Genomic DNA, 26,453 nt, shown 5'->3' on the forward strand with positions numbered 1-26,453 from the left:
ACCCCCTTCATCACAAAGATAAATCTGAAAAATCATTATGAATTCCAATTTTTTAAGTATGATTAATAAAGGTTACATGGGGAGTCAACACAAACTACTCTGTAAATGATTTTTATTAGTTAATTTGAAGACACAAAAAAGTGAAATTTAATCCCAGTTCACAAGGAAAGGGTAAACCATCTTCATTTTGAATATATTTCATTCAAGACAGTCTATTAGAAGTGAGTTGTGTTGGAATTCAGAGTTACAACTGGATATAGTATAGTTTCCAGATTTTAACACAGACTACCTCTGTGAATAAATCTCACTTCACTCCAGGACAGTTAAAGACAAGAAACAATTTTATAGTTAAATTCTCAAACAAAAGGGGGTAGGGTGAAGTTTAAAAAGGAAATACCATGGGATATGGGCCTTACTGGATATAAATTGAAGTTTAAAATTTGCAGACATATCCAAATTAATTGATGTACTACTTTAGACGACAGCTGATGCAGTGGATGGTTTTGTTTTTGCTCATTAAGATTAATGTGATTATACTCCTTCAAATATTTATTACAAGTTATAAAATTTGAAAACACCTTGGAATTGCTAACTCTCGTTGACTATGGGTTAGACCAGCTGGAGAGTGAGGGAAATCTCTATAATACACTTTGGCATCCTCATAGTTCATACTATGTGAATGAATTACTGTATTCAAAGTAAATACAAAATTTAAAGTCCTTTGGTATTATATATCACCAACACTTGTCTTTACTTATTTTTGGGGGGGAGGACTATATGACAACTTGCTCTACTCTGATGTGCTAATTAAAACAAAACAAAACAAACAAAAAAAATACATATATATATCCCAACTACCTATGCCATGGTCTTACCTACATTACCAAAGAAAGCAAGCAAGCAGACTCACACTGTGATGATTCCTCTGTTCCTCTTAAGATAAGTACAATGAAGGGAAAGGGAGTAAAAAGACATTTTCTATTTATTGGCTTCTGTGCTGGTTAAGAACTTAGTGTCTTACAGTAAATAAGATTCCAAAATTATATTACTTGGAACAGAGAGAAGAAAACAGGTTAGCATATTGACATGTCGACTGTAGTAACAGCATTGGACATTTGAGTACATTAAAAATCAGAATTTTGATTTTTTATGGCATGTCCTACAGTTAAAAGTTTTGGTATAATGTTGAGAAATACATAAGCAAAAAGTCTACAGCTATATTAAAACTAACCATTCTTCAAATGAAAAGAATAAAGTTTATTGATTTGTTTATGCCAGACCTCTTACATGGATGCCATTTAACTCTTTCCCCTTTTATCAAGATACTTAGTTAAAGGTACCTTTAGACTCTTAGGCTGTTGTCGAACCTCCATGACATGCTTTCGCCTTAGTTCCCTTTCTCTTCGCTTGTTATATTCCAGCTGGTTTGTCAGCTCAGTTTGATGTTGCAATCTGATCAACTCACAGCGCATCTTCTGAATGGTATTGAGGTGACGGAACTCCAGTTCCTGCATGGATTCATGCTGTCGCAGTAGCATGGCATGCTCTAAGTCCTTTTGAGTCTGCCTTTTGTTTAACTCCTAATCCATAACACAAAAGACAAAGGTATAATACTGCTGTATGATGCCAGAAAAAAAAAAGTCCTGAGAAACAGAACAACTAGGAAATAGATGTAATCCTCTGATTCAATAATGGTTACATGGTAAGTATGAGGGTTTTATAATATTTACTACAGTAAATGGACAATTAGTAGCACAAATTTTCTTATGCTGTTCATTTACTATTTACTAACACTACTTTATGCAGTCAAGTTAAAAAGCTATTGAATCTATCTTAACAGGTTTACTGTGCTTCCCTCTTTCCTGTCTTTATTGTTTCCTAGTTTTATATTTGAAGAGGGTTCATAAGCCATTCCTTGAATTTTTTTCAGAGTATACTATTCAATTCTATTAGGAAGAGCATAGTGTAGTGGTTAAGGACATGGACTGTAAGCCTGATGATTCACAGACCTGTACCCCTGGGGCAAATAATACATTATATGTTAATAAAAATAATTTTTTAAAAAAGGATAACTATTTGGAGAAATCTAAAATGAATAAAATGTATATATGAATATATATGAATAAAAAGAATGAAACTGTTAAAAAAAGAATATGGACTGTAGAGCTGGGCTGCCTGTATTCTATTTCCTTTTTTTTTTTTTTTTTTTAAGATTTATTTATTTGAGAGAGAAAGAGAACACACCTGTGGTAGAGAGGGGCAGAGGGAGAAGGAGAGAGAGTCCCAAGCAGAGCTAAACATGGAGCCCTACTTGGGGCTTCATCTCACAACATGGCAATCAGGACCTGAGCCAAACCAAGAGTCGAACACTTAACTGTACCACCTAAGTGCCCCAAGGTTGCCTGTATCCTAAATCTTAGCTCTGCTATTTATGACCTGCAAATCCTTGGGTTAGTTATTTAAACTTTCCCCTTCAGCTTCATCACTTCTCAAATGGAGATAATATAGCTATTTCATAGATCTAATGTGAGGATGAAATAAGTTCATAAATGGGAAGGTCTTAGAATAATACTTAGCACATCATGCTCGATAAATTTTTATTGCAGATTAAAAAGAACAAGTGTGGGGCATCTGGGTGGCTCAGTTGGTTGAGCATCTGCCTTTGGCTCAGGCCATGATCTCAGGTCCTGGGATACAGCCTGATGTCAGGCTCCCTGCTCAGCAGGAAGCCTGCTTCTCCCTCTCTTGCTCCCCCTGCTTGTGCTCTAATAAGTTTAAAATCTTTTTAAAAAAATGTTTTAAAAAGAACAAGTGTAACACACACACACACACACACGCACGCATGCACACACTATAGAAATCGAACTTGCCCTCTTTGCCTCTGCAAACTCTTTCTCCAGAGCTCCAGAGGCCAAGAGTCTGGTACAAATGCTTCCTAAAATTGCCCTCATGCTTACTGTGACACATCTATTATACAAAACATACAGTTTTAAAACTAAATACCAAAATACATTATAGGCATGTGATATGCTTTCTTCAACTAAAAACATAATGGACATATATCCCAACCAGATCAGTAAATAAAGATCTTTTAAGTTTCAATATAAGCTTCTGCTTTACAATTCCATAATTTTTCCATTCTCTTGCTTTAAACATATTTGCAGTAAATATCCATGCATGATGCACCATATAATCATGTTATTATTTCCTTAAGATAATAGCTCCAAAAGTGGATTTGGTGGGTAAGAACATATGTGTATATTAAATTTTAAAAAGCTATTGCTGGGGCACCTGGGTGGTTCAGTTAAGCGTCCAACTTTTGATTTCAGCTCAGGTAATGATCTCGGGGTAGTGAGATTGAGCCCTGGGTTGGGCTCCACGCTGGGTGTGGGCCTGCTTGAGATTTTCTCTACCTCTCCCTCTGCCCCTCCACTCCTCATGCTCTCCCTCTCTCTCTCTCTAAAAAAATAAATAAAAAAGCTACTGCTGTGGGGCACGTGGGTGGCTCAATCAGTTAAGCATCTGCCTTCAGCTAAGGTCACGATCTCAGGGTCTTAGAATCAAGCCCCACATTGGGCTCTCTGCTCAGTGGGGAGTCTGCATCTGTCTCTCACTCTCTCTCAAATAAATAAAATCTTAAAAAAAAAAGCTATTGCTGAATTATGCTCCAAAAGGGCAGTATCAGTTTATACTTACTACTACTGCCCATCTCCCCATGTTAATAGCCTTTTGAATTATTCTCATCTAACTGATAAAACTTCTTTTAAAAAAGATTTATTTACTTTAGAGAGAGAGAGAGAGAGAGTGCGTGAGTGAGCATGCACGTGCAAGAGCACAAGTGGGAGCAGGCAGGGGAGGGGAGGCAACTCAAGCAGACTCTGAGCCCAGCCAAGCAGGGAGCCCCATGCAGAGTCTGACATGTGGCCTCAACCCCATGACCCTGAGATCATGACCTGAGCCAAAACATAGTTGGGGGCTTAACCAACTGTGCTACCCAGGTGTCCCTCAACTGTTTTATTTTGAAATTCTTTAACTATCACTTAATTTGAACAGTTACACTGTACTTGAAGCTTATTTTATGCCACCTTGGAAATAAATTTATTTATGCTCATAGGTGTTCCTGATAATAAAAATTATTCTCATTGTGGTAAGAGTTTCTGCATTTTCCCAGTTAATAATTACATAGTTATAACAATGTATTAAATGGTAACACACAATTCATGGCACTCACTTCAGATCAAAAAGCATAAATTATTCAATTAATTTTCTCATTTAAAAGTTAATACTTTCTTCATTATTCATGGATTTAATATTTATTAAATAGTTAACACTGTATGCTTACTATGGGCCAAATAATAGGGATATAAAGACCTGAACAGAACCTGTGGCTTCATATAATTTCCATTCTAGCTGAGGAGAGAGATTCCCCCCCAAAAGTGTATATGCATAAGAAAAAGAAGTGCAAAGAAGAATATTTAAAGGGAGAAAGCAAGCGATATGGATTGAATATCTGGGAAAGAAGGATTTAGGCCAGGGAATTATGAGTACAAAGGTCTTGCAGCTGGGATGCGACAGATATATTTCTGATACCCTGTCATTTAAACATACCTCCCTCACAAGGTCCTGCTCTAAGTTATGGCGTCCAAGTAACATTCTTCTCTTAAAGCGACGGCATTCCAGCTCTAGGTATTGCCTCTGTCGTCGTAGAAGATTAGCCTCTTCTTCTGCTTGGAAATGTTGTATATTCTCCTTCTGCTTTGAAAGCCACTCTTGTTTTTCTTTTTTGGGGGTGCTCTGGTTTTCATTCAGTTCCTGGCAACATAAAAAACTCAGTTCAAAATACATAAAAATTAACTACATGAATACAGTTAATGTAAAATTTGGTATCTAATAAATTTAAGTAAAAGTATGTAACTTATGTCTGTTCTAGTGCTCAGGCAGGGCAATAACCTCAAGGAGGCAGGAAACAGTTTTCCTTTTTCTTGAGTGACCAGTGGTAAAGAGGAAAAGTACATTAGAAAACACGTATATCTTTTGGCTTAGCACAGCTACACTTAGGATGATTCAAAAGCACACAATGACTGGTAAATGAAGTAAAACATATCTTTCTTTAAATCCTTCCCAAGAAGAGAGAGAAGGTAGTGCTTTCAGGTAAAAATCATATGTAAATTAAAATTAGGGCAAAAATACAGTTATGTTTCACTTGGTTATTAACATTCTAAACATCAAGCTTCTGGCAAGATTATGGATATACATAATATAAAAAACTTGGAAACTAAATGGAAAATCAACAAAACCATGGGAGAATAGAGACCTTTTTTATGAGTGGTATTTAATATTTAGCATTAATAGGGTGCCTGCGTGGCTCAGTGGGTTGGGCCTCTGCCTTTGGCTTGGGCCATGGTCTCAGCGTCCTGGGATCTAGCCCAGCATCGGCTCTCTGCTCAGCAGGGAGCCGCCTTCCCCTTCTCTCTCTGCCTGCCTCTCTGCCTACTTGTGATCTCTATCAAATAAATAAATAAAATCTTTAAAAAATATATTTAGCATTAATAAACACCAAACAAATAAAATCCAGTGCTTTTCTACAGTACTTTAAATATCATCTCAAAAACTACCTACATGAAAATGCATTTATATTGGGTAAGATGAGAACATTCATCATATACCCAATGAGACAAATCTTAGGATATTAATACTAGTATATCTTCAACCTAAAAAGCCATCAATATTGCAGACCATACAAATCAGCCATCTTTTCTAAGTCTAAGTTGATTTTTCAGAGACTACTAACCTTATGGTCTTTCCTCTGTTATTCAAGAAAGAGACCAAGTCTTTGTAACTTAAGCTCATAAGATACTCAAACACATAAAAATAAAAACCACATAAATTAGTAGTTCCCAAATGAGGGTATATATGCATACACTACAGGAAGTGACAAGGATAACACAGGCATATACACAGAGAATCCCCTGGTATATTTTTTTAGTTACTTTATTTAAATTCAATTAGTTAACATATAGTGTAACAGGATGTAGAGTTCAGTAATTCATCAGCTGCATATAACACTCAGTGCTCATTATATCACATGCCCTCCTTAATGCCTATCACCCAATTACTACACCCTCCCCCACTTCCCCTCTAGCAATCCTCGATTTGTTTCCTATGATTAAGAGTCTCTTATGGTTTGTCTCCCTCTCTGATTTTGGTCATTTTTATTTTTCCCTCCCTTCCCCTATGATCCTCTGTTTTTTTGTTTGTTTTTGTTTTTTAAGATTTATTTATTTATTTATTTGAGAGAGAGAGAGAGATTACAAGTAGGCAGCAGAGAGTGGGGGAAGCAGGTTCCCCACTGAGCAGAAAGCCCAATGCAGGGCTTGATCCCAGGACCCTGAGATCATGACCTGAGCCGAAGGCAGAGGCTTAACCCACTGAGCCACCCAGATGCCCCCTCTGTATAGTTTCTCGAGAATCACCTGGTATCTTTCTCAAAATCTTCTGCCAGGAAATTACCCCACCAAAAGTCTAGTATGTCCCTTCCCCTATACTGAGAACCATTATTCTGAATGAACATACATATGCAAGCACACAAACGTTGTACACCTAAAGGATTATTTAAAGATTTATTTGTTAGATAGAGGGAGAGAATACACCCAAGTGGGGGTAGGAGAAGAGGGAGAGAATCTCAAGCAGACTCCCTGGTGTGCATGGAGGCTGAGGTAGGGCTCCATCTCAAGACTCCAGATCACAACCCCAGCTGAAAGCAAGAGTCATACACCCAACCGAGTCACCCAGGTGCCCTGGAATGGCTTTTTTTTTTTTTTAAAGATTTTATTTATTTATTTGACAGACAGAGATCACAAGTAGGCAGAGAGGCAGGCAGAGAGAGAGGGAAGCAGGCTCCCTGCCGAGCAGAGAGCCCGATGCAGGGCTCAATCCCAGGACCCCGGGATCATGACCTGAGCCGAAGGCAGAGGCTTTAACCCACTGAGCCACCCAGGTGCCCCTGGAATGGTTTACTTTTAGTGAAAGGAATGTGTGGCTTTTTTCTTTCTTTACAGCTCACATACTTTTATTTCTAATTAGACATTTACTTAATAAGTGCTTAGTAGGGGCACCTGGGTGACTCAGTGAGTTAAAGCCTCTGCCTTTGGCTCAGGTCATGATCCCGGGGTCCTGGGATCCAGCCCCGCATCGGGCTCTCTGCTCAGCAGGGAACCTGCTTCCCCCCCACCTCTCTCTGCCTAATTGTGATCTGCCAAATAAATAAAATCTTAAAAAAAAATAAGTGCTTAGTAAAGTTATTATGAATAAAATGACTTATGTTTTCAGGAGATGATTCTTTTTACAGCTCCTCAATTGAGGATCTCAGTCATCAATGTCTTCATTCAAACCGATACACGTTTCATGGTAACAAACAACAAAAGAAAATTTATCTTCAAGGTTCTATGAGTTGAGCAACATTACGTACAATAAGCAGATAACTGCCTTGAAAATGTTTATAAAATAAGTACCTCCTTAAGCTGTTCTTTTCGAAGTTTATATTCTCTTTTCTGGGACTCCAAAAAACTATTCAGTTCTTTCTTCTGTTGGGCCTGAATATGCTGCTGAAATTTTTTCTCCTCATTGGCCATCACTTTAGCCTATAGAAAATTTAAAAAATGGACCAAATTAGTTAAGTTGGTAGATTCAAAGGAGCATTTGAATACACATTACCACAGATACCATTTTTCCCATGATCAAAAAAATCACCAACAAATTATTAATACTTATTACTCAGCACCCTATTTTTATTTAAATTTTTGGCAGTTAAAATATGGTACAATATTGGTTTCTGATGTACTCAGCATCTTCATTAGAATTTCAGAGAACCAATAAAATGGAACTCGTCTTTAAAATGTTGACCTTGTACAGGGTCAGAAGGTTTTCACCTTTTTTTTTCTCCATTTATCAGGAGTATGTTCTCCTCCCAATAAAAAAAAACAAACACATATTTATCTACAAATATAATTCAACCATGATTTATCTTGGTTGACTCGAATATGAAATAATGTTTATTTTTAAAACTTGACCTTTAATTTATATATTAAATATGAAAATATTAAATATTAGACATATGTATCATTACTGTTTTCCTTTTTTTTAAAAGATTTTATTTTTTAGTAGTATCTATATCCAATATGGGGATCAAACTTATAACCCCGAGATCAAGAATTGCATATTCCACCAACTCTTGCCAGCCAGGCACCCTTTATTTCTGATGATATATGCAATGTATAATCATTGTAGAACATTTAGGAAGTATAGTAAAATACAAAGAAGGAAAAATATTACATGATTTTAGCACGCACAGATAACCAATATAAACATTTTGGTGTATACCCTTCCTAATTTTTTCTATGCGTATCTATTTCTTTAACAAATTTGTAATCATATTCTACATCCCATTTCATGAATTGCTTTCCTAAACATATTAGTATCTACCTCTTAAGTTACTAAAAATACTACCCAATGACCAACAGGATAATTCTTTCACCTAATTATTTCAAAATCAAATGTTTATTTACACCATAAATTATTTTGCTAAATTCTCTACTATTGTATGAGAGTGGTTCTTTTTTTTTCAGGGGGAGGAAGGTTGAACAGGGTAGCTATGATAAATAATGCCTTAATGTGGACTAGCTAGACATATCTGAAGATATTCTGTGAATTTACTGAGAAGCTTACATTTTACTTGACAAATGGGACTATCAAAATAAAATGAAACTAATGGGACATCAAAAACTTTTATAAGAAAAGGTTTCACATAACAAGAATCCTAAAAAATTTACTTTTATCATATACTAAAATGACCTTATTTATAAATAAACTAATGGGATAAACCCTAATCTGAATCTCTTAATTTATAATCTTTTTAAAATAATTTTTTATTTTTTTTTAAACGTATAATGTATTATTAGCCCCAGGGGTACAGGTCTGTGAATAGCCAGGTTTACACACTTCACAGCACTCACCATAGCACATACCCTCCCCAATGTTTAATTTGCAATCTTTAACGTTCTCTCTATATTAATCTTCAGTTATTCTTTGACATAAAAATGCTGCTATAAATTTAAGGACAGTTTCCAAAAAATACATAGAAAAGGGAATCACGAAGGATTTTGAGACCTGAACCATGTTACTAATAGGTGATTTATCAAACTCTTCAGATAACCAGCATCCTTAAGGCCCAGAACAGATGAATGAAAGACTTACCCACTGTGACACTATAAATCTAGCAAGTATCAGGAAATAATCCCATGTCTATTGGTTCTCAGACTCAGTACCTGACATTATACATGTTACGCGTCTCTCTCTCCAACTGATCTGCTTGGCTCTGGTGAACAGATACTCTAACATCAAAATGTTATATTGGTTAATTCTGGGATGGTTACAAGCTAGAACAAATTAATAATACTGAATCAGCTACCTCTTTTTCCATAGCAGCCTGATGTTTCTTTATAAGTTTCTCCATTTCTGCAGCAAAATTGTTACGCTGAGTTTCAAGATCTTTGTCTAATCTGAGGCGATGTTCATCCATCTCAGCCTTTAGTTTATTTTCCAGAGTCATCAATTGCTTTTGATGTTGCCGCCTCATTCTCTTATAGCCAGACATCTGTTCTCTAAGCTCAGAGTCCTGCTCGTGTTCTTGCATTTGCCTTGTAACCTAGACATACAAACAATGGACCAAAAAGAACAAAACAAAGTAAAACATTTTTTTCAAAAGCATTTTAGATCACTCTGCCATTAACTAAGCAGGCAATTAATTTAAGAGATCCCAGTTAGCAGTTTTCAATTAAATATCAAGCAGGTCTTTTAAAGAAATAAACAAGCTGATTCTAAAATTTATATGGGAATATAAAAGGCCAAGAATATCCAAAACATTCTTGAGGGGGAAGAAAAAGTTGAAAGACATACACTTCAGCAATCAAAACAATGTGGTACTGGTATAAGGACAGACTGAATTGATCAAAGGAACAGAATAAAATCTAGAAACAGACACACACATACTCAGTCAAGTGGATTTTCTACGAAAAATTCAGGTTAATTCAAAAAGGGAAAGTGTTTTTTAATAAATCCTGCTGAAACAACTGGTTCCCTGTAAAAATAAATAAACAAACCCAATTCCTATATCACGCTATATTCAAAAATTAATTTGAAAAGAATGATTTGACCTCAACATAAAACTTAGAATCATAAAGCAAAAGAAGACATGGACTACTGTGTAAGCAAATATTTCCTGGATAGGACACAAAAGGCACTGGCTATAAAGAAAAAAATGTAATAGCCAAACTATGGCAAGAGTCCAAATGTCCATCAACTGATGAATTGGTAAAGAAGGTCGGTCTCTCTCTCTCTCTCTCTCTCTCTCACACACACACACAAATATTACTCAGCCGTCAAAGAGAATGAAATCTTGCCATCTGCAACAACGTGGATGGAGCCAGAGTGTATTACGCTAAGGAAAATAAGTCAGAGAAAGACAAATACCATATGATTTCACTCATATGTGGAATCTGGGAAAAAAACAGACGAATATATGGGAAGGGGAAAAAAAGAGAGAGAGGGAGGCAAACCATAAGAGACTCTTAAAACAGTAAACAAACTAAGGGTTGATGGAAGGACACGGGCAGGGGATGGGCTAAGTGGGTGATGGGCATTAAGGAGAACGCTTGTTATGATGACCACTGAATGTTACATGTAAGTGACGAATCACTAAATTCTACTCCTGAAATACTACACTATATGTTAACTAACTAGAATTTAAATAAAAATTTGGAAGACAAAAATGTATAAACTGATTTTTAAACTGAGCTGAAATTCACTCACAACCCCAAGATCAAGTCGCATGCTCTTCCAACCTAGCCAGCCAGGCATCCCTAAAATTAATCATTTTTTTAAAAACATTTATTTTAGAGAGAGAGCACACAAGTGTGTGAGGGAGTATGGGACACAAGTGTGTGAGGGAGTACGGGACACAAGTGTGTGAGGGAGTACGGGGAGGGGCAAAGAGAGAGGGAGAGAATCCTCAAGCAGACTCCCTGCTAAGTGTGGAGCCTGATGTGGGGCTGGATCATGACCTCAGCTGAAATCACAAGCTAGATCCTTAACCAAGTGAGCCACCCAGGCATCCCAAATTAATCATTTCAAAGTGAACAACTCAGTAACAATTAGTATATTCACAATGTTGTACAACTACCACCTTAATCTAATTACAAAACATTTTTATCATCTCAGAAAAAAATCCTATTCCCCATTCTCTCCTGGTAGCCACCAATTTATTGTCCATTTCTATGGATTCACATCTTTTTTGGATATTTCATATAGCCATATAATATGTGATCTTTTATGCCTGGCTTCCTTCATTTAGCATGTTTTCAAGGTTCATCCATGTTGTAGCAAGTATCAGTATTTCATTCCTTTTTATAGCTGAATAATATTCTATTATATCAATATACCATAATTTATCATTCATCTGCTGATGGATATGGCTATTGTGAATAGTGCTGTTATGAACATGTGTGTGCATGTACTTGTTTGAGTACTACTTTTTGATTCTTTGGGTATATATTTAGGAATGGAATTGCTGAGTCATATGATACTCTATGTTTAACTTTCTGAGGAACTGTCAACTGTTGCCCACAGAAGCTGAATCATATTACAATCATATTACATAAACACAATTACAATATTATTACACACATATTACCAGAAACATACAGGATCTCTCATTTTTCGTGTCCTCCAATAATTATTATTTTTCTTTCTTTTTTAAAGATTTATTTATTCGACATAGAGAGATCACAAGTAGGCAGAGAGTCAGGCAGAGAGAGGGAGAAGCAGGCTCCCCGCTGAGCAGAGAACCTGATGTGGGTCTTGATCCCAGGACCCTGAGATCATGACCTCAACTGAAGGCAGAGGCTTAACCCTCTGAGCCACCCAGGTGACCCTATTTTTCTTTTTTTTTAAAAGCCATCCTAGTGGGTATGAGGTGGTCCCTCATTGTGGTTTTGATCTGCATTTCCCTAATAACTAATGATATTGAGCATCTGTTGTTGCGCTTGTTGGTCATTTGTTTATCTTTTCTGGAGAAATGTCTATTCAAGACCTTTATCCATTTTTTAAAGGGAGGAGGGGCAGAGAGAGAATCTTAAGCTGGCCCCACATCCAGCGTGAGCCTAACATGGGGCTTGATCTCATATCACAACCCTGAGATCACAACCTGAGCTGAAATCAAGAGTTGCCACTTAACTGACTGAGCCACCCAGGAACGTGTAAGTTTATGTATTTTATTACTATTCATTATTTGTTTTTTATGATTTTATTTATTTATTTGACAGAGCATAGAGCCAGACAGCGCCAGTGGAGGGAATGGCAGAGAGAGAGGGAGAACCAGGCTCTGCACTGAGCAGGAGGCCGACACAGGGCTCAATCCCAGGACCCTGGGATCATGACCTGAGCTGAAGGCAGATGCTTAACCATCTGAGCCACCCAGATGCCCCTATGCATTTTTTTTTTTAAAGCTTTATTTATTTTAGAGAGAGAGGGAGGAAGAGATAGAGAACATGTGGGGGAAGGGGCAGAGGGAGAGGAAAAATCCCAAGCAAACTCAGCGCTGAGTGGGAAGCAAAAGGCAGGGCTCAATCCTACTGTCCTGAGATGATGACTTTAGCTTAAACCAAGAGTTGGTCACTTAACCAACGGCACCCACCCATGCACCCCCTGCTTTATCCATTTTTTAAATTAGATGGTTATAATTGGATTTTAAAACTAAAAAAATTTTAAATTTTCATCAAGTAGGAAAAAGAACAGGTAAATTACACATGAAGAAAAAATATTTGCAAGGGTATATATGAGATAGAATACTATAACCAACTTTTATAAGGAACACCTACAAATCAATATTAAAAAGATGAATATCTGAATAAGAAATAAAGCAAAAGATGGGGCACCTGGGTGGCTCAGTTAGTTAGGTGTCTGCCTTCAGCTTAGGCCACAATCTCAGGGTCCTGGGATGGACCCCGTGTTGGGCTCTCAGCTCAATAGGCTGTCTACTTCTCGATACCCCTTTCTGCTCCTCCCCCCACAGCTTGTGCTCTAATAAATAAAATCTTAAAAAAAAAAAAAAGAAAGAAAGAAGACAACAGACTTGACTACAATACTCCACTTAAAAAGTGGAGAATAGGGGCGCCTGGGTGTCTCAGTGGGTTAAAGCCTCTGCCTTCAGCTTGGGTCATGATCCCAGGGTCCTGGGATCGAGCCCCACATCGGGCTCTCTGCCTGGCGGGGAGCCTGCTTCCTCCTCTCTCTCTGCCTGCCTCTCTGCCTACTTGTGATCTCTGTCTGTCAAATAAATAAATAAAGTCTTAAAAAAAAAAAAAGACGACACAAGAATAGACAATAAGCATGTGGAAAGGGGCTTATAATGATTACCTCTTTAGTCCCAGGGAAATACACAAATACTATGAAATTCCATTTCATACCACTAGAGTGGCTAAAATAAAAAAGACTGACAACACCAAATGCAGGAGAGAATGTAAACCAATTAAAACTTAAATACTGCTAAAACAAAACAAAATAAAACAAAACAAACGTATACACTGCTAATGGGCATGTAAATAGTACACCCATTTTGGAAAACTAAGATTCTTAGGAGGTTAAACATACACACACCCTACAACTCAGTTATTTTACCTTCAGCATTTATCAACAAGAAATTAAAATACCATGTTCACATGAAGACTTGTACAAGAATGTTTATAGCAATCTTACATGCCCAAAGAGTAATCAAACCAAATGTTAATCGATAAAGAATGGGTAAAAAAATTACACATTCACACAAGGGAAAACTACTTATAGTAATAAAAAAGAATGAACTTTGCTGTGCTGCGTGACTTAGCTGGTTAAGGGTCTGCCTTCGGGGGTGCCTGGGTGCTTCAGTGGGTTAAAGCCTCTGCTTTCAGCTCGGGTCATGATCTCAGGGTCCTGGGATCGAGTCCTACATCCGGCTCCCTGCTCGGTGGGGAGCCTGCTTCCCCCCTCTCTCTTCCTGCCTCTCTGCCTACTTGTGATCTCTGTCAAATAAATAAATAAATAAAATCTTAAAAAAAGGGGGGGGCTGCCTTCAGCTCAGGCTGGGAACAAGCCCTGCATCAGGCTCTCTGCACAGTGGGGAGTCCGCTTCTCCCTCTCCCTCTGCTCCTCCCCAGCTCCTGTTTCCTCTCTGTCTCTAATAAATAAATAAAATCTTTTAAAAAAATGAATGAACTTTAATGAACACAAGACTGATAAATTTCAAAAACATTAAGTTGAGCAAAATAAGCCAGATACAAAAAAGTACATTCTATGATTCCCTTTAAATGAAACCCAAACAGTTAAAACTAGTAAGAGTGAAGAGACAGAAAATGGTATTCATGGCAGTGGAAAATGACTAAGTGGGGGCGGGGTATGAAAGGAACCTATTGTGATGACTAGAAATTTTACATCTCTCTTTTTTTTAAGATGATGGATAACTAAGGCAAAAGCCATTGTAAAAACTCTTCAAATTGAATACCTAATATCGATTTATTATATGAAAACAGCCCAAAGCAGAAGAAAGAATGAGTTACGGTACATGGTAGTTATACTGAGTGTTACAGTATAGTTATCTTATACATAAACCTACACACACTCTGAATGTTTTATCTGAAATAGAATTACTAGGTTTAAGAATATGGATCTTAAACTTTCTAAATCCGTAATTTAAGAAGTGTCCTTAAGAAAAGGGAACCCTGGGGGCGCCTGGGTGGCTCAGTGGGTTAAGCCACTGCCTTCGGCTCAGGTCGTGATCTCGGGGTCCTAGGATTGAGCCCCACATCGGGCTCTCTGCTCAGCGGGGAGCCTGCTTCCCCCTCTCTGTCAAATAAAAAAATTAAAGAAAAAAAAAGAAAAGGGAACCCTGTATACTGTTGGTAAGAATAGAAACCAGTGTAACTACTGTGGGAAACAGTATGGAGGTTCTTCAAAAAATTAAAAATACAAACACAAATGATCTATTATTCCACTACTGGGTATTTACCCAAAGAAACAGAAAACACTTGGGCACCTGGGTTGCTGCATTGGGTAAGCATCCAACTCTTGAAGTCAGCTTAGGTCATGATCTCAGGGTTTTAAGATCAAGCCCTGTATCAGGCTCTGTGCTGGGCAGAGAAGTCTGCTTAAGATTCTCTCTCTCCCTCTCCTTCTGCCCCTCCCCTCACTCCATCTCTTTAAAAAAAAAAAAAGGGAAGAAAAGAAACAGGAGAGGGTGGGAGGAAGAAAGAGAAAAAAGAAATAGAAAACACTATTTTGAAAAGATTCACGAACCCATATGTTCACTGAAGTATTATTTATAATAGTCAAGGTATGGAAGCAACCCAAGGGTCCATCAGTAAATGAATGGATAAAGCCCATGTGGTATATATATACACAAGGGAATATTGCCATAAAAAAGGAGATCTTGCCATGTGCAACAACATGGATAAACTTGGAGGGTATTATGCTAAGTGAAATAAGTCAGAAAGAGCGAAACAAGTATGCTATGATTTCACTTACATGTGGAATCCAGAATACAAATGAACAAACAAACAAACAAAAATCAAAACTCTTAAAATACACAAAACAAACTGGTGGATGGTGGGATGGATGAAATAAATGATGTGGATTAAGAGGTACAAACTTCCAGTTATGAAATAAATAAGTTATGGAGATGAAAAGTATAGCACAGGGAATACAGTCAATAATACTAACAACTTTGTATGGGGACAGATGATGACTACCCTTATTGTGCTGAGCACTGATAATGCAGAGAATTGTCCAATCTCTATGTTATATACCTAAAACTAAAATAACATTGTATGTCAACTATACTTAAAAAAAAAAAAGTGTGGGGCGCCTGGGTGGCTCAGTGGGTTAAAGCCTCTGCCTTCGGCTCAGGTTGTATTCCCAGGGTCCTGGGATCGAGCCCCACATCAGGCTCTCTACTCAGCAGGGAGCCTGCTTCCTCCTCTCTCTTCCTCTGCCTGCCTCTCTGCCTACTTGTGATTAAAATCTTAAAAAAAAAAAAAAAAAAAAAAAAGTGTATCCTTAAATAATTTGAGGGAGTCAGAAACTGGGGCAGAGTGTTTGAGAAACATTTAATATATGCCAAGTCACAAAGTCACATGAATTGGCGTCTCTCTAGATAATACCTCTTTAGGTATTTATTAAAATAGTCGTGAAAAAACCTTCAAGCAATCTTTGCCACTTGCTCTGTTCAAAAAGTTATTTACATGTTGCAGAATAGCAGAAATGACCTGATTCCTCAGGATGGGAGATGGCATTCTTGACCCCATGTCATATAGAGTCATGGGCCATTGCATGGGATTTATAAAATCAGCTTATGCAGTTGGTAATTCAGAAACTTTTTTTCTCAGATATATCTTTTATACTTCCTGTCATATTTTCTAACAGTCTACTTTTCCTATGGTATCTTAATTTCTTTTTATCCCTAGTATCCTTTATCATGTGTTGGTCCTACTTTTTTTGACTAATCAGAGTAGTATGCAGCCTGCTAAAATAACATCCTTAATAATGGATACATAATCTATTTTTTTAAAGTAATCTCTACACCCAATGTGGGACTCAAACTCACACCCCTAAGATTAAGGGTCATATGTTTTACCAAGTGAGCAAGTCACACACCCCCCAATAATCCATTTTTATTATTTTTTTGGGAAACCAGAAGAACTACATTTTGAATACATCAAATTGAATTACTTGTTATTTCCCAAATATTTCTCCTCACTCCCTCACTTTGGTTAGCTTCAGTATTTCTTTACTGTTAATTCTTATATAGAAATAACATTTATCCTCCTCTCTGTGCCTAAAATCAACAACTATTAAAAGCTCCAATAATTTGTTTTCTTTTTTGTTATTTTTGGGAAGACTTTATTTATTTGAGAGAGAGACAGCATGAGTGTGAGCAGACAGGGAAGGAGAGAGAGAGAGAGGGAAAGAATCTCAGGCAGACTTCACGCTGAATGCAGAACCCCACTTGCGGCTTGACCTCAACACCCTGAGATGATGAGCTGAGCTGAAACCAAGAGTGAGATCCTTGACTGACTGAGCCATCCAAGACAGGCCTAAACAATCTGTTTCCTAAATATTTCCCTTATGCCCCAAATCAAAAGTAATGTGAACTCCTATTTAGTACCTTCCAGCCCTCCTGAGTATTTGATATATTCTAACACAATGGTTCTTTGTGTATGTTTTGAAGACATCACTAGTTTAACATCTCAGCATATTCTGTATATTCTTCTCGTAAGAGGCACTTAAATGTTGAATGAGTATTTTGCAAAATAAACCCCAAATACAAAAAAAATAAGATATAGTTGTACTTCAGTACAGGTGCCACAGTCCAATATGAAAAATGTATTTCTAATTCAGGGGAAGAACATACCAGTGATGCCGTCCGTATAGTAGCAAAGTGTTCTCGATTACGATAGTGTGATTTATGACGAGACACTTGTGGCGGAGATTGTGGATCTGATGCTCTTGTTCTAGGCTCTCCCTCTTCTCTGTAATTTTCTTCCTCCTAGGCAAAGAAAGAAATAATACTATTGAACAAATACAGCTAACTTGAACTTTCAAGAAAATTTAAAGGTAACTTGATCAATTTATCTTAAAGACAAAATTTTAAAAAGAACAAAAATTGTGAATGCCAGCATTTTATTTTCAACATAATTAGAATCAGGAAACATCATTCTCTCAGTATATGAAACAGCAAACCGATTTAGGATCAGGAAATTTATCAGGTTAGATCTATATCCTACTTACTATATAGAAAATGGAAAAGCTTTAGTAATTTTAAACAGCAGTAAAAAAAAATTATCCTAATGCTCTTAGGTTTTCAAAGCAGTAATATATCTTAAAAATACCTTTTTAATTCTTCTATCATTTGTCCAAATAATCAAAAAATAACTAAAAATTTTAAGAACTGGTCTTTCCTTATATATGTCTTAGTTTATTAACTGAAGAGGAAATGAATTAAGTAGCAACAACCAATTATGAGAATAATCTTTTTTACTGCTGCTTCTATTGCCTAAGTACATAAAAATTAAACATGATTTTGCCCTGAAGAATACTACTATATAACTAAGTCGTTCTTAATGACTTTTTGTGTGAGTGTAGTAGAACATATATAATATGAAATTTTCCATTTCAACCATTTAAAAAAAAATTTTTTTTTTAATTTATTTGACAGACAGAGATTACAAGTAGGCAGAGAGGCAGGCAGAGAGAGAGGAAGGAAAGCAGGCTCCCCGCCGAGCAGAGAGCCCAATGCGGGGCTCGATCCCAGGACCCCGGGATCACGACCCGAGCCGAAAGCAGAGGCTTTAACCCACTGAGCCACCCAGGTGCCCCGATTTCAACCATTTTAAAATGTACAATTCATTGGCATTAATTATATTTCCAATGTTGTACAACCACCACCATTTCCAAAACATTTCCATCACCCAAATAGAAATCTTATCTGCTGACAAAAATTCTCCATTTTATCCTCTACTCAGTTCCTGGTAACCACTAATCTATTCTGTGTCTCTACGAATTGCCTTTTCTGATATTTCATGTAAGTGGAATTATGCAGTATTTGTCCTTTTGCATATGGCTTAATATCACTTAGTATAACATTACATTTTTAGCATAACATCTCAAGATTCACTCATGTTACAGTATGTATCAGAATTTTATTTTTTCATAGCTGAATAATACTCCCTTATATGCATATCTGATAGTTTATCTATTCATCTGCTGATTAACCCTTGGGTTAGATCTACCTGTTAGCTCTTGTGCCTAGTAGGTTTTTAGGTAATACTGCAAGCTTTGAAGTTAAAAAAGAAGTATTCCTATTGGTTGCTAAAAACAAGTTACCTGACTTTCAAAATTTTTTTTTTTTAAGATTTTATTTATTTATTTGACACAGAGAGAGAGATCACAAGTAGGCAGAGAGGCAGGCAGAGAGAGAGAGGAGGAAGCAGGCTCCCCGCCTAGCAGAGAGCCTGATGTGGGGCTCGATCCCAGGACCCTGAGATCATGACCTGAGCCAAAGGCAGAGGCTCAACCCACCGAGCCACCCAGGTGCCCCTCAAAATATTTTCAAGAAAATTAAAAATTTTGCACTCAGAAGTGTGAAGAACACTGTAGCAAAACCCTTATTTCTTAAACCCCAAATTTACAATTATTGGCAATTACATTGTTTTATTTTAAAGATATAAACATTATGGACAGTACAAGTCACTTTTGATAATTACCCTCATAACCATTTTTCTTAAAAGACAACCATTATCATGACTTTCATGTGTATACTTAACTATTTTTAAATACTGTATTTTTCATGAAACTAACTTCAAATTATATATTAACACAGTGTTGCTATATTTCTTTCTTCTATGATTTTTAAAATATCCTTTTTATATTCTTAAAACATTAGTTTCCCAAATGCAGACATTATACTGGGAAAATAAGCCTAATGCCACTTTAAAATAAGTTACCTAATTATGTTCCAAACTTCTGAAACATCCAAGAGAATCTCCAAACTAATCAGTTGAAGAAAATTATTTACCAAAGTTGAAATTTTTTTTTACTGAAATGCAAATACTCACAGGTTTTAAATGGATGACAGAACTATTAGACATCACTGTGTGGTCTCCTTCCATCATATCCAGCTCACTCTTGTCATCTGAGGCATCTGGAAGACTGTTAACACTACTACTTTGGCTACTGGCGCTGATGGACATGCTGGGAATAGACTGATTACTTCCAACACTATTCACTGTTCCTGTCCGGCCAACACCATGATCTTGTTCCTAAGGGAAAAGAGAAGCAGGTTCAAATATCTGTATCTCTTTTGAAATTGCTAATTATAATCACCTATCATGCTGCTTAGCACACAACTTTAGAAAGAAATTTAGAGGTCTAACATGAGAAATTTCCTCTATTTGCCAAGACCAGGAAGTCTACCAACTGAAAAACAAACAAATAAAAATAATTAACAAGTAAATAACAAAAGCCCAACTGTGTCAAAAATTTAGTTCATCAGTTATGGGTTATTTCCAAAGTATAGCATTTTCTCTAAATTGTTTTGTCATTTTCTGAAATCCATTTCTACCACATATTTCATGAGGTATATATATGGAGATATTCTGGTCATTTCTCAGTAATTCCCATGGTTAAAACAAACCCCAATCTTTTTTCAATCCTATAAATAACCACTTTTAGTTGTTATTGTTGTTAGAGAGTGCTGGCATGCACATGCAAGCAGGGTGGAAGCGGCAGAAAAACAGGGAGAGAGAGAATCTCAAGCAGGTTCCACATGAGAGCTCGAGGCAGCATCTTAATTCCACAACCTTGATCATGACCTGAGCCAAATCAAGAGTGTGAGGCTTAACCAACTGAGCTACCAGGTGCCTCTTAGTCGTTATTTTTTAAGGAAGACTAAGTATATTTTCCTTCTTGAGAAAATATTCTCTGGCCTACCCTTTTTCATCAATTAATTTAAAATTGATTCCTATCTATTTTTTGTAAATTAAAAATTGCATATTGCCTATACATTTAATCACACTCATAAAAATGCTTTTATGAAGTAACCAGGCAAGCCATGGTATCTGGGCACCAACATTTTAGTAGTCTTACCATACCAAGATTCTGTAAGATATGGAGAATTTCATAAAGACATATGGTGCATATATACATATATATAAAGTATAAATATATATATGAATTTTTCTTACATCCTAGCCTAAAAGAGATGCTATTATATATTTAACTGCATTAGAATTTTATTAGTTTTACTTTATTGAAATATTTTATATATCTAAAAAAGCTCAATTTTCTTTTTTTTTTTTAAGATTTTATTTATTTATTTGACAGAGAGAGAGAGAGAGATCACAAGTAGGCAGAGAGAGGAGGAAGCAGGCTCCCTGCTGAGCAGAGAGCCCGATGCGGGCCTCGATCCCAGGACCCTGAGATCATGACCTGAGCCAAAGGCAGAGGCTTTAACCCACTGAGCCACCCAGGCGCCCATCTTTTTTTTTTTTTTTTTTTTTTTAAAGATCTATTTACTTCAAAGAGAGAGTGAGTGTGGCTGGGGTGTGGTTAGCTAGAGGGACAGAGAATCCCAAGCAGACTGCACAAACTGTTGAGCCATACACAGGGCTCAGTCTCATGATCCTGAGATCATGACCTGAGCCAAAACCAAGAGCTGATGCTTAACTGACTGCCCTATCCTTATTACCCTCAAAATAATTTTCTAATGACTACTGTATGAACTAAAAAACAAAACCAAAACTGTAAATTAAGAGTCTTATATTTCACAGTTCATTAATTGTGTAGCACTTTTAAAAAAGAAAAGTAAGTAACTATTACTCCTGGTCTCAGAACGCAAAGTGATCGCTCACTGGAAAGCAATTATTATTATTATTATAATTTTTAAATATTTTATTTACTTATTTGACAGAGAAAGAGAGATCACAAGCAGGCTCCCTGCTGAGCAGATAGCCCAATGCGGGGCTTGATCCCAGGACCCTGAGATCATGACCTGAGCCAAAGGCAGAGGCTTTAACCCACTGAGCCACCTAGGCGCCCCTGGAAAGCAATTAAAATAAATAAATAAATAAATAAATCCTGACAGGAGCAAAGAAAACTGAAAATATTTAGAGTAAAAAAGATAGTTCCAGGGACGCCTGGGTGGCTCAGTTGGTTGGACGACTGCCTTCAGTTCAGGTCATGATCCTGGAGTACCGGGATCGAGTCCCACATCGGGCTCCCAGCTCCATGGGGAGTCTGCTTCTCCCTCTGACCTTCTCCTCACTCATGCTCTCTCTCACTGTCTCGCTCTCAAATAAATAAATAAAATCTTAAAAAAAAAAAAAAGATAGTTCCACAAATAATAAGTTCTATATGTATCTTTCCTTGTAAGGAAGTTCTGTAACATTTCTTCTGCAAATCTGTATTTCCATACTCCCTAAAAGGCAACATGGAAAGAACATGTGAGAGTGAGATTCATGAATGTGAAACTATATTAACCTATGATGAGTTAACCACTCTGAGCTTTGCTTTACTCATCTGTAAAACGAGTATTTTAGAACTGTGCAGATGGAATGAAGTGATACAGAACGAAAAAGAATCAAGTATCCCTGACAGAGCACAACACATGGTAACTCTAAAGACTTCTGAATGAGTACTGTCAACTTCCACAGTGTGTAATTTCAAATGTCCCATGGAACCAGACAAGGCAAAAGAGGGTTCAGTATCCAAAAAATTTGATGGCGACTGGATTAAAGTTGAATAGGTTTCTTTAATAAAAGACTCTGAATAGCTTTACTGTATCAATGAGCACTACAAAGGGGTTGGGTTTAAAGAATGCAAAACCCTTTTCCCACCTGGGACCTTATAGGACCAGTGTTAAGAAAACATAATCTGGGAAGCACTAATACAAAACATTCATGGCAAGACAAGTTGCACAAGGAAAGAAGCTAATAAAGAAGCAAAGCTCAATATCTGAATCATTTCTAACTTATTACCTCCTCTTCTTCCTGTGCTTCTACTGCTGGTCCATTATGTGCCTCCTGGAAAAGGAGTTTCTTCATCTTTCGATACTGCAGATTGTCCAGCTCTCTTACTGCATCCTTTGTCCTTTGAATGAGATCTATTAACACTGTTTCAGGACGCTCACGAAGAACAAACATGTGCTGGATAAGAACAGAAAGTAAAAGTCAAGTGGAAGCCTATTTATTTTTTCAATTAGTACAAATGTACCCCTTTCCCAGAGTGTACTTACTATCTTAAGTAATCATGATAGATAACACATATAATCTATAGCTATCTAATTCTATTAGAGTTTTGACTTCTTGTATTTACCAAACTGTCATCTCCGGACATACACTTTGGGCATACATAACTACCCCTGTACATTTATGGAAATATGGTACCTTTGTTGACCAGCTGAAAAAGCAATATTGAAATAATCAGAGTCTAATTAAACACTAATAATTAAGTCTAATTAGAGACCTAAATAAGGGCTAAATAAAGGTTTACATATTCTTAGAACTGATTTCATAGAAAAGGTATGTTCACTTCTGGGTTGTATTAGGTTTCAACAGGAATGTATTTCTGGTGAATTATGTAACATAAACTTGGATATTGTAAGAAGTTCCTTCAGATGTTGGATAAACAACACACTATAACTACCAGTTACTTAAAAGACATTATATTATTAGTGATTTTTACCACTAACATTTAATAAATGTAACCTTATCTAATACAGAAAAATAGAACAATTCTACCATCAGAATAATCCATTATATTTTGACTTACTACTTTTTTTTTTTTAAAGATTTTATTTATTTATTTATTTGACAAAGAGATCACAAGTAGGCAGAGAGGCAGGCAGTGAGAGAGAGGGAAGCAGGCTCCCTGCTGAGCAGAGAACCCGATGTGGGACCCCTGGGATCATGACCTGAGCCGAAGGCAGAGGCTTTAACCCACTGAGCCATCCAGGTGCCCCTTGACTTCTTTCTTTCTTTTTTTTTTTTTTTTTTAAGATTTTATTTATTTATTTGACAGAGATCACAAGTAGGCAGAGAGGCAAGCAGAGAGAGAGAGAGGAGGAAGCAGGCTCCCTGCGGAGCAGAAAGCCCGATGCGGGGCTCCATCCCAGGACCCTGGGATCATGACCTGAGCCGAAGGCAGAGGCTTTAACCCACTGAGCCACCCAGGCGCCCCCTTGACTTATTTCTTTACAGAAATTTTCTATGTATAAATTTTGTTCTGTGGACACATAGCATACAGATTGCAGAAAGACACCTTTTGCCTTGAGTTCTGAGATGTACTTGAATTCTTATAATACTTTTATAATTTTTTAGATATATTTATAATTTATAGAATATAAATTTATAATTTTTATAATTCTTATAATACTTTTACCTTTGTAATTAAAATTTCTTTAAAGAATTTTTTCTTTTGCCTTTTGATATTTTAATTATTCAAAAAACTTTTTTTTTTCTTTTTTTAACTTAGCTCCTTTTTTTTGTCAAGTGGCCTCCATGCTGGGCATGAATTCATGGGGCTTGAACTCATGACCCTGAGAGATCAAACCTGAGCTGAGATCAAGAGTCGGATGCTTAACCGACCAAGCCACCCAACATCCTTTTATTTAGCTTTCTGACTCTGCACTTGTACCTTCAACACTTTCACAACAATTTTCTGCTCCTCAATAAGGAAAGCACACTTGATCCTGTCATGAACACACTTAGCACACAAGGAACCCTCACAGGCTCCACTGATGTCTTTTTTGTTTTAGATGACCTTATAAGAACTAGGGTGTCACAGCACAAACTGCTCAAAGTCCACCTGGGAGCACAACACATGTGCATTTGGGTGTTTTTCCAACTTTCTTGGTATAAAGGTAAATGATTCTATTACCAGGGGTTCAGGACAACCTAGTTTTGTTAGACACTGTATTGGCCTGACCATTCTGAATGCCTATGGATGCCATTCCCTCAAGAGGAAAAAGCTTCTCTACAGAATTTTAACTATACGATATTTTATTCTACTATCATTGTCATAAGTATTATTTCAATTAGCAATAATCGCGCCTCGGATAAACCTCATTGGCTACGATACTGCCACTGCGCAAAGCTTATAAGTATTATTTCAAATTCATAAACATAATGTCTATGGATTACTTCATCAAATATTTATGCTAAAATCATTTAACCATTACTCTAATTCTGGACAGTTATTTCCGATTTTTAATTCTTTTATTTATTTATTTATTTGAGAGAGAGAGAGAGAGCTAGAAGCAGACTTCCCACTGAGCAGGGAGCCTGATGCTGGGCTCAATCCCAGGACCGTGGGATCATGACCTCAGCTGAGGGCAGATGCTTAATTGACTGAGCCACCCAGGCGTCCCCAATTTTTAATTCCAAGATAGCTTCATACATTTAAGTTTTTTTCTATCAACTCTTCTTATGATAAACTGCAACAGAAATATAACTAGGCCAAAGGGAAAAAAGTACTTGATAGATAATTCCTTATCATTTTCAATTTCCTGCTATAAACCAGGAAAATTAATACTATAGGCAGACTTGGGATCTAATCACCAAATATCTGGCCCTGGTGGGTTGGGTTATTACCAAAACAGCTTCTTTTGCTTATATAGGCAAGTGTAAGAAGCCAGTCAGATTTTTTTCTTTTTCCTGAGCCTTAGCTTGGTATGTATCACCATTTATGATACTCAATCTTCTTACCCCAAAATAATACATCTTAAATTTCTAAGTTTGGTAGTTTTCTACATACAGATCTTGCTTATTTATCACTAATATAATTCCTAGCTATACTAAACATTTAGCTGCTATCTATTGTGAGTACCTATTTATTCAGGCTTTCATTTCTGAGACTATGAACGAGCTCACTACCTAGAATCCCACAAGTATTACTAAAATTCTACTGTTCTTCTACATACTGTGGTTGCAAATAATACTACACACACACACACACACACACACACACGATCTTTTCAATTTCTTCGTATCTTTAACTGATGTGTACTCATGAAAATAAACTGAAACTCTCTGAAGTTCTAAAACATTCACGTAAAAATAGTCTATTTAAATCTTATAGTGAAAAATCACCAATCTTCCTTAGGGGCACAAGGAGAGAGAGTCAAATCCTACTTACTATTGCTTTATCTAGTTTTAAGAACTACATTAAGTTCAACAATACTATTACTGCTATTAATAAGATGGCCAAACTCCAAATGAAATAAAAAATTTTTGAGAACAGAAAGCATATACCAAAGTATTTAAATTAAGCAGTCAAACCAAACTCTGTAAACAGAATTTACATGGTTCTTAAAATATTTTCATTGCCAAGTTAGAAAAATATATTTCTAAAAAGGAAAGAGAAATATGACAACCATTTTTAAGTTTCTTTTGAAAGCTCTTTTCTCCCACAATATTTATATAAATATACATTTCTTTCTTTCATATTATTTTAATATAATATAGATGAATATATAAAATATGGCAGACATAAAAATTAAATCCAAAGCTAAACTATGTTTTATTAACCTTAAAATATGACATTGTTTCACATAAATTAAAATGTGGAGTTATAATTCAGGAATATTCTTACACATATAAACAATCAATTGGTACTATTTGGAATATTTATATATTCTATTCAGACATGGTAAAACACTTAATTAATTTTGAAAACACAAATCAAAAGACTCTGCATCTAAGAAAAGTTCCAAAAGAGAACAGTATATAAAATTAATGTTTCAGTAAAAGTTAGTAGAGCATACTTAATATTGATCCAAAATCAAATAAAATACATCCTTTAAAATAATTTCTTAT

General features: G+C 36.4%; 1 protein-coding gene and 1 non-coding gene across 4 annotated transcripts in view; both read right to left on the reverse strand.

Moving 5' to 3' along the window:
• Positions 1–26,453, reverse strand: part of TAOK1 (TAO kinase 1) — a 160,981-nt gene that overhangs the window by 14,839 nt on the left and 119,689 nt on the right. For all 3 annotated transcript variants that reach the window (XM_032848449.1, XM_032848450.1, XM_032848452.1), the window contains 7 exons: positions 22,617–22,784; positions 19,698–19,901; positions 17,495–17,629; positions 9,467–9,703; positions 7,512–7,640; positions 4,609–4,812; positions 1,341–1,580 (listed from right to left, as the gene is read on the reverse strand). In XM_032848449.1, coding sequence (XP_032704340.1) covers positions 1,341–1,580; positions 4,609–4,812; positions 7,512–7,640; positions 9,467–9,703; positions 17,495–17,629; positions 19,698–19,901; positions 22,617–22,784 — 1,317 coding nt within the window. The remainder of the gene's footprint in view (positions 1–1,340; positions 1,581–4,608; positions 4,813–7,511; positions 7,641–9,466; positions 9,704–17,494; positions 17,630–19,697; positions 19,902–22,616; positions 22,785–26,453) is intronic.
• On the reverse strand, positions 24,601–24,734 carry LOC116861696. The gene has a single exon (XR_004381527.1). It is a non-coding gene; the product is annotated as a U4 spliceosomal RNA (small nuclear RNA).

This window comes from Lontra canadensis, unplaced genomic scaffold, assembly GCF_010015895.1.
Source record: "Lontra canadensis isolate GAN:19392208 unplaced genomic scaffold, GSC_riverotter_1.0 scaffold204, whole genome shotgun sequence".
Classification (NCBI taxonomy): domain Eukaryota; kingdom Metazoa; phylum Chordata; class Mammalia; order Carnivora; family Mustelidae; genus Lontra; species Lontra canadensis.